The sequence below is a fragment of the Larimichthys crocea genome, chromosome XX, assembly GCF_000972845.2.
Source record: "Larimichthys crocea isolate SSNF chromosome XX, L_crocea_2.0, whole genome shotgun sequence".
In the NCBI taxonomy this organism is placed as follows: Eukaryota; Metazoa; Chordata; class Actinopteri; family Sciaenidae; genus Larimichthys; species Larimichthys crocea.
The window spans coordinates 472,411-481,162 of record NC_040030.1 but is presented as its reverse complement, the minus strand read 5'-3'; the positions used below and the strand labels follow the sequence as shown (position 1 = coordinate 481,162).

Genomic DNA, 8,752 nt, shown 5'->3' with positions numbered 1-8,752 from the left:
GACTGGGTGACATTTGGAGTGCTCTGAAGGTGACACAGTCAGCCTGGAGGTTTCAACACTGAGGTTGAGTCAGCAGTAAAAACATCAGAGGAGACTGAAAACGCAGCACCGATAGATTTGTCGCTCAATAAACCGATAGAAAAGGGAAAACAGTCATTTTTACAATAACAATTTTGCAAAATCAAGACAGACATGCAACGTCATCACAGCAGTGTGTAGTTTAATCTTTTATAAATTACACTTGCATTGCACAACACCATATAACAGCATCAATACATCCTGAGCATCAATATTTCTGCAACTTTGTTAGACAGAGACCTCCACAGGGAGAACCTCTGTTGATTGAATTTATGCTGACTTTAAAGCACCAATTGTAAAGAGCACAATGTGAAAATGACAAGAGCATTGATCAGAAATCTTGCAACGCATCCTTACTTTTATTAATTTATTGACTTTATGCGCTTATTACTCCTACTGGACCTAGAATCATCCCCATTGCAGCGAATGGGTTTGATGGATTACAGCATGTAAAGGGACTTTACATGTCACATACTTGGGAGTAAGCGCGTATCGGTATAAATCAAAAGTAAGGATCTATTTTTATGTGTGTGAAAAAAAGCCACGTTGGTGACAGCTTCATGAACGATTGTAAGTTCTGCTTCAAAGTGCTGAGAACAGGAAAAGGCTCAATTAGAAAACGTGCAGATAAAAAGACGAGTAAAAAGTGGTATAGAGTTAAAAAAAGAACTGGAACAAAATCCCCCAAAATTAAGCAATTAATACATTTTTCTTTATATAAATTATAAATCACATATTGCATTTTTTTTGTAGAAAACATTGATCTAAATTCGGATGTACAAATAGACCCAAGAGGCTTTCAAAAGTTCTTGGAATCGGTTTTGAATGCTCAGTCATCAAAACTTAATCCAACTATCAATTGTTAATGCTTATCAAAGTGCACCATAAGTTTCATCTATGCTGGTGAATTGAGAAACCCATCTACACTAAACATACAGTACATACCCTCTGGTACCTACAGTTCAGATTAAGGCTGCAGTGTACATTAAAAAGCTCAAAACTGAGCAGGTTAACAACACGAAGGATTAACGTTCAAAAACATCACAGCATAAACAGCAGAATGCACTTCATGGATCAAAGTGCGTGCATGATATCTTACATACAGCGGAAAATCTCACACATCACGTGCAATAATGTTGAGCCCTAATGTAATATGGATTACATTTATTATTCACATTTGAAATGAAGCAGAGATCACGTCTCTTTTCCCTGTTTAGATTTTTTATTAGCTATTAATGATTCAAAGGTTCTGCTTGAGAAGACCTGATCGTCACAAACACGCACACGGTTTGTCTTTTTTAAGTAAACCTGTTGCGTTTTAATGCATCTTTCCTTGTTTTGTTTTTTTAATCTACCAAAAACACATGTTCACATTTTCTGTCTTCATCTGTAAAACAGAAGTTGCACCTCTCTGAGCTTTAACGGCGCATCAGTCATTCGATGTGAAAGTGAACGTTTGTATTGCTGCTGGCTAGTGTCAGCCTGATTGTACAAAGAGTGCAGTAGTAATGTAAACTTATCGGAGAAGTGTGTAGTCATGGGAGGAACCTGTAGTATTACTGACTGTATACAGAAGTAGTGTTTGGTTAGATCGTGGTGTTTGGATTCTGTTTTTTTGGTCTTTTTAAAGCAGCGTTCACAGTGTCACACCACCACCCTCTTTAGGATGTAGAGGATGCCGATGTTGTCAATGGTGACGAAGGTGGAAAAGTCGGACGAGACGTGGATCCTCTTCAACGCCGTTCCTGACGGGTAGAAGGTCTGCAGGGCCTCGCCTTTCTCCACGTCCCACCACTGGCAAACAGAAAAAGATCGACACAGAGACAGTTTAAAACACAAAGAAACGAAAAATCATCTTGTGTAATTCTCTGTAAGAACATGAATAAGCCTCAAACTATTCCCTTTATGAGTAATTCTCATAACCTTAGTAACAGAGGGAGTGTTTTATTTAGCCTACTTGTCTTCAGCGAAGCTCTAAGCCGACGATAAAAATCAAATGGCAAAAGTCGTGCAGTCTGCACGCGGCTTTATCTGAATCGGAAAGACAGGAACCGAGGGAGACTGACTGAGACCTTTATATTTGTTGCCAGGAAGACCATGATGAATTTAATAGCATATTACCCAGACTCAAACTCACACACCCTAAGGCTCAAACACACACACACACACACACACACACACACACACACACACACACACACACACACACACACACACACCAGCTTTCCTGAGTGATTCTGTTTAATCTCGGTTTAAAGTTGACATTTTCCATTCAAGCGCCGTCTCACTGGGATGAATCATCAAAGGCGCGTCGAGTCAATCATTTGTGCGTGTTCCTGTGTGTGTGTGTGTGTGCACGTTTAACTTTGACAATAATAACCACGATACTTTACATCTAAATTGTACCTCTTCTTCTCAATAAAAGACAACATGTATTCAATCAATAGAAGCTTGAAGCTTTAGTGGCGTGTGTTTGCTCTAAAGCATTAGAGGCTCTGCGACTGTGTGTGTGTGTGTGTGTGTGTGTGTGTGTGTGTGTGTGTGTGTGTGTGTGTGTTAAAGAGAAAGCAGGCCAACTCCTCAGTCTCTACACAGACAGGCGGACAGACAGACCGCAACAGAAGAGGTGGTGGCAACAGATGTCTAGCTTACAGAACAATCCCCAACACACACACACACACAAACACACACACACACACACACAAATAGTCCATTAATCACACAAACCCGTTCAACGGCATTAAAAAGGGAGCTCATTTGCATATTCATGATATCGAAATACACTGTACTGCCTGAAGGTTTTTCTTCATCTTCTCCCCAGATTGCTATACAAGACCTTAAATATACTCAGTATGTGTGTATGTACACTGAAAAAATGGCCCAGTATATTTGTGTTGCTGCAGGGGGTTGGCCATACTTCTGCTGAGATTGGACTTCCTCCTAAACCACCATCATAACACACACACACACGACATTCGGTAGCCTAAAAATGCAGCTGGTTAACTGGAAATGGAAAGGCTTCACAGTGATCCTTGTCACAGAAAATAGTCACTCCTGGGAACTTGGTAAAAATAAAGTAGACAGAAACATGGTAGGAATACAAAAATTGACCTGGAATAAATGCTACCATCATGTATTAATGTTACACACTGCCACAGCAACAAGATTCAGTTGTCCTGAGTGAGTCTACCAGGGACCTGGAGAACCAATGGCTCTCCGAAATAATACTCTTCATCTAATAGTGTGCTGTGCTACATCTTCTTAAAACTAGGACATTTATTCAGGTGGATTCAACACACTTTCCTACATACTTTTGTTTTGACCTGTGGTTGAATAACACCAGCAACCCCATTGATTTGTTTCTTTACTTGCCCTTTCTTAAAATAGCTCTCTCGTTATCGTCACTCCATTTCCTTCTTCTCTCACTCCTGTTAATCAACTTAAAGCTCACATTGATTCTCTCCCTCACCCTCAGGTAAGTAGGAACTGACTGCCAGGCGACTACTGGTTTCACAATATTCAGACACACGAGCCAAGCGGCAACCTCCAAAAACTGCAGTTACTCAAACGTCCACTTGAGGCTGGCTACAGAACGAGTCAGTCTTCATGTTAAAATGTTCAACTTCACAGCAGAAGTAAACATGTTTACAGCCTGGTACAAAAAACTGTTTTATTCTCTATAACTTATTTTCCCATATATGACAATGTTGTGTTGTGCGATGGTTTTTATGGGTGCTTTACATGGAAGAAGAGAACAGGTCAGGTTCTGGTGTATATTCAGGTCCATGAGGGTCAGGGTTAAGTTATTTTAACAGTCCCACCAGGATTTTCGTGGGCCTTTTTTGAGACAGTTGGGGCCTAAAATGCCTGATGTTGCATGAGGTTTTCAAAAAAATTGCAGTGCTTTTTACATTTTTGTTGCGATTTTGTTACGGGAGGAAGTAAAAGTTGCGATAAGTTGCGATTCGACAGTCGCACCGGGGGCGAGGGGGCCCCGTCCCCGGAGGCGAGCCCCAGAGAGGGCGCAGCGAGCACCAAGTCCACGGCCCCGGAAAGCTGCGAGGTCCGGCCAGCGCTGTAAAGCTCGTGGCTCCACCTTCGCCCCCGAGCCTTTCCAAGCCGACCCAGAACCGGTCGCGGCGCATCGCCGCAGAGGAAATGCGCCCGGCAGGGGCCAGCCAGCGCCGGGAAGAGGTCCCATGAGGGGATCCTCCCGCACCGTGGGGCCGTCCCTGACCCACTGAGTTCAATCCCCCGGGCGTACTGCGCGTAAGTTGCGGAAAAATCGCGGTGATTGGTTAAAATTACAACACCGCCCTGAATTCACGGGGATTCACTGAAGTTGCGTTGAAGTTGCAAATCGCAACATCGCGAATTCCTGGAGAGTTTGTTTTAAGCTCTTTTCTGCTGGTGTGACATCTTTACACGGGTTCAATCCGACGATAAGCTGGTTCTGTTTGAAAAAAAGACACTTAGATAAGTGTAAGAGTCAGAGGCCTGCTAACCTGCAGGTATGAATAATTCACTGTGGAAACCTCCTCATTCAGCCCTTCTCTTAGAATCACCCTTGAATCACACAGAAAAAGCTTATTATGAGGCAGTGCAAGGTGTTAAATCGAATGTAACTAATGTAAAGTCTGCTTTACGTAGCATCTATTAATATAAACTCACTGCTCGTCTTTCCGTGTTTACGTCCACGGCACCATGAGGAATCTGCGTGATGTTTGCCCGAGCATCAGTGTAATTTGCTGCTGCCCTCAAGGTCAAATGTGTCCATGTTCTCTGAACATGACATTCACTCAAACTAATTAATGTCATGTTTCTACATGAGTCATAAATATACACATACAGACGCATTAAACATGATTAATCATTGTTTTGAGCTCTGATCCAATGGAGATTACTGGACTGCGTGAGGGCTTTGATTCACTGGGCGTGAGAGACAGATGCAAAACCACTGCATAGTGATGATTTCTGTTTACAGCAAACAGTTTCCGCATATTTGGTCTCTACAGGCTGGCACATAGTACATGTAAACACACTTATATCAGGGTTTTCCCCAAGGAAATCTGTGATCAGACTCCGGTTTAACTGCTGGATATCAAACTTAACTTCAGTCTGGTGTTTGACCTTCACTGCCGTGCCGAGTTATTCTCTCACATTAGCACCTGATTGTGACTGATTGGGCTGATTTCGCTCTCTTTAAAAACTTTCCCCAACTTCTACAAACTCAAAAATCCCTAGGAAATTGCAACGTGCTTCTGATCAATCACAATCAATATTCCTGACGAGTATAAGTTTTCATCGAATTATTACATTTACTCATGTGGCCTTCTCTGCATAATGTAAAAGACACAGCTCGTTTTCCTTAAGGCTTTTAACAAGCCCGATATTATATAACAAAAACAGCTCTTCACTGGTCTGCTTGACAAGTGATTTGAGTCCGAATCGATCGGAGACCGACCATCTGAAGAAAAAGAAATAATGGTTTTCATCTCATGCCTGAGCAGAGAACTTTTCAAGGTCACAGAATGACACCCACGGCGTCATATCAGCCTCGGTTTTGAACACTAAATGTCAGCATGTGCGGGGTTTTGTCGGCCTTGCGAAGACAAATGACGATTATGAAAGTATTGGTGTGAGGGTTGCAGGCAAAGACGATAAGAGAGAGAGTGGAGGGGGATGTGTGGCTGGACAAAGAAAGATAGATGAGATGAAGGTGAGATCGATAGAGAGGTGGAGGGGCAAAACAAGGATATAAACACAGCAGGTATCAGAGGAGGGAATGAGACACTTGGTTTAAGGGTAATTGCGTCGGAATAAAAAGAAAAATGGCTGGCGGCTCAAACAAAGAAATAATAACTCGGACGCCTGCAGACATGCACATGTATGTATAAATACAGAAATAAACAGACGTCGAAGAAGAACGAGGCCGAATCCCACAACAAACACGGGAAACGGCAAATAATGAAAGTAGAAAGGATTAGCAGGGAAAGAGCTGGTGCAAGAATAAATGTTTAAAAGTGTCAGTTGGCTCCGTGGTGGGATGGAGGGGTGTGAAAATGATGTTAGATTCAGAGTGGGCTGGAAAATCACTGTGTTGAATCACTTAGAACGGTGAGGACGGTGATGGGACCAGACTGGATGGATATTTATGCATTTACATGAGCAGGGTGACCGAGGAAAGAATGAAGAAAATTGGATTCAAGATAAAGAAAAAGGAGAGAGAATGAAGGCGGAGGCGAACGATAAAACACTGGTAGGTGCACCAAGTCAGGTTAAAGATGCTGCACAGCGAACAAACACATTTATCCTAACAGCTACACGGAAGATAAGTCGCCTTCTGTAAAGGTTTATTCTCTCTGATGGGAACACGCAGCAGTGTTTTGTGCATGTGTGTGTGACGCACATCCTCAGAGCAGATGGCTGATGTGCTGATATGAACACCACCACTGTGGGACCGTTGATTTATGGGAGAGCTGGTGATGCCACTGGACGCTAAATGACTATACGGTATGTGTGTGTTTGAGTTGTTCAGAGGACAATACCCCTGGGTGTGTTTACCATGTGCATTTCTGCCTTTTTTTTTTTTTCTTCCCCCTTCACAGTGGCCAGAAATATATTTTTAAAAACATCCAGTGCAGGATGTTTCACTTCTTTCTGTGCTGAGGCTGCTGATTTACGACAACGTTCAGCTCTTTGTTACATGCCAACGCAGGACATGCACAGGTGAGACTACAGTAAGTGGAAAAATATATTGAGAAGAGTCATGAATTAGCACGGAAATGACCAATTAATGATGTAGGTATTAATATATATGAGAATTATTCCAAAGAACAGCCAGTCGATTGACTACCTTTATTAAATCTACACCTACCCCAGATGAAAACATGAAATGTAGTGTTATGGTTTCACAAACGTATGTTGGATTTTTAACTGAGAACTGACAGAATTAGTTACTGAAGTTTTTGTTTTTCATTCTAATAAAAAAGATTCTCAAGCCAGGAACAACAGCTGGGTTCCAGCATCGACAGTATAAAGAAAGGACGTCGTATCCGTGATGTCACCCACAAGTTTTCTGCCGCTGTGTTGGCAGTCTTGTGTCTTCCACCTCCCGGTTAATCTAAATATCGGCGGGCTGAATGATGCCTGGTTGCTCAAACAAGCCATCTGTAACAGCACCTACCTGTCAATCAAAGCATCCACACTGTTAATCCTGCATAACTTTAAGCCTTAATATAATCTGAACAGGTGAGTTCTAAAAAAATTCACCCTCAGTACAGTTGTCATGAACAGGGAAATTAGCTATAGAGACCAAAACTGTTTTTTGTACCAGGTTGTAAACATGTTTATTTCTGCTGTGAAGTTAGACATTTGTTATAAGCGCTTATAGAGAGTGACTCAGTCTGTAGCCAGTCCAAGTGGACGTTCAAGGAACTGCACTTTTGGCACTCCAAGGTCGTCGCTTGGGTTTCCAGTGAAAGGTCAGATGATGTGAAAAGATAGGGCATTAAAAAGGATGAAAACAGCATAAAAATATAGTAAATAGAAAAAAGAAAACAATCAACAGGGAATCTCTGAATATATTCAAAGCCACAGATAAAAACAGATAAAAGAGACAACAATCTAAAATAACGCCCAAGGGTGACATGATAGATCATGTAACAGAAAATGTCTCGTGCGGAAGACAAAGCTGTATAAGTTAGTTTTGACTGATTCAAGATATGTTTACCATAACAAAAACAAGTCTGGAGGAGCACTCATCTCAAGCTTATTATATTGCAGGCTGTGTGTAAGCTTCTCTCCCTGGTGGCAGGTTCATAAATAGTCATATACAGAAATGGAGTCAGACTTCAAAGAGAGTTTTTTTCGTGTCGTGTGCATTGAGATGTGGAAAATGGTTTGGAAAATAAATCGAGACAGGAATGTATGTTCAAATTAACACATGACAATCAAGGTACTTCACGGTCCTGCGGATTGATTTTCCACCATACCCACGATATCAAAGAGATATCTGCTACGACCTAAAACGGAAAAGAAAACGTTGGTAGACAGATTTATATTGGTTTTAATATTTATGTGACTGTGTTGTTTTGTCGTGTGGTGATATACACTAATGCGGTCTAATACAACAGTCCTGCAATAAATCCTCCCTTCATGGAGTTGTAGTCAGCTTTGGTTGAAAAAGAAATGCTGTTGAATTGTCTTGCGTGACTCTGAGTGTGTTTTAATACTTAGTGACCTCAGAAGAGCTGCGACGGTTAGCGAATGTAATGAAATTCATCAGAACAAACAGATTTTGATAATCGTTCAAATGAATCGTTATATACATTATTTATGAAAAAAATGTGATCTGATGTGTGAATATTTTTTGATTTCTGTCATCATCTATGACAATAAGCTGAATATCTTTTGAGGATGTCCCCTTGGGCTCAATACTTTGACCATTGTCTGCTTTCTTATGAAATAAATAACTAAATAAATAAAATAACTATAAATACGTATAAATAACTAATCTTGGAACCTTCGGCTATTGTGTGAAGACGATTTAGCCTCTTGGGGGCAATGACCAGACTTCTGGGCTTCTGATGTAGCCAGTGGGTATTTGGAAAAGAGATAACAGACATCCAGGCCAAGACTCATATGTGAGAATTACAAGAAAAACACATTTCTG

General features: G+C 41.3%; 1 protein-coding gene across 2 annotated transcripts in view; it reads right to left on the bottom strand.

Annotated features, from left to right (window-relative positions):
• Positions 1–203: 203 nt before the first annotated feature.
• Positions 204–8,752, bottom strand: part of apaf1 (apoptotic peptidase activating factor 1) — a 46,459-nt gene continuing 37,910 nt past the window's right edge. For both annotated transcript variants that reach the window (XM_027272175.1, XM_019273171.2), the window contains one exon: positions 204–1,872. In XM_027272175.1, the coding sequence (XP_027127976.1) occupies positions 1,723–1,872 (150 nt within the window). In that variant the 3' untranslated portion in view covers positions 204–1,722. The remainder of the gene's footprint in view (positions 1,873–8,752) is intronic.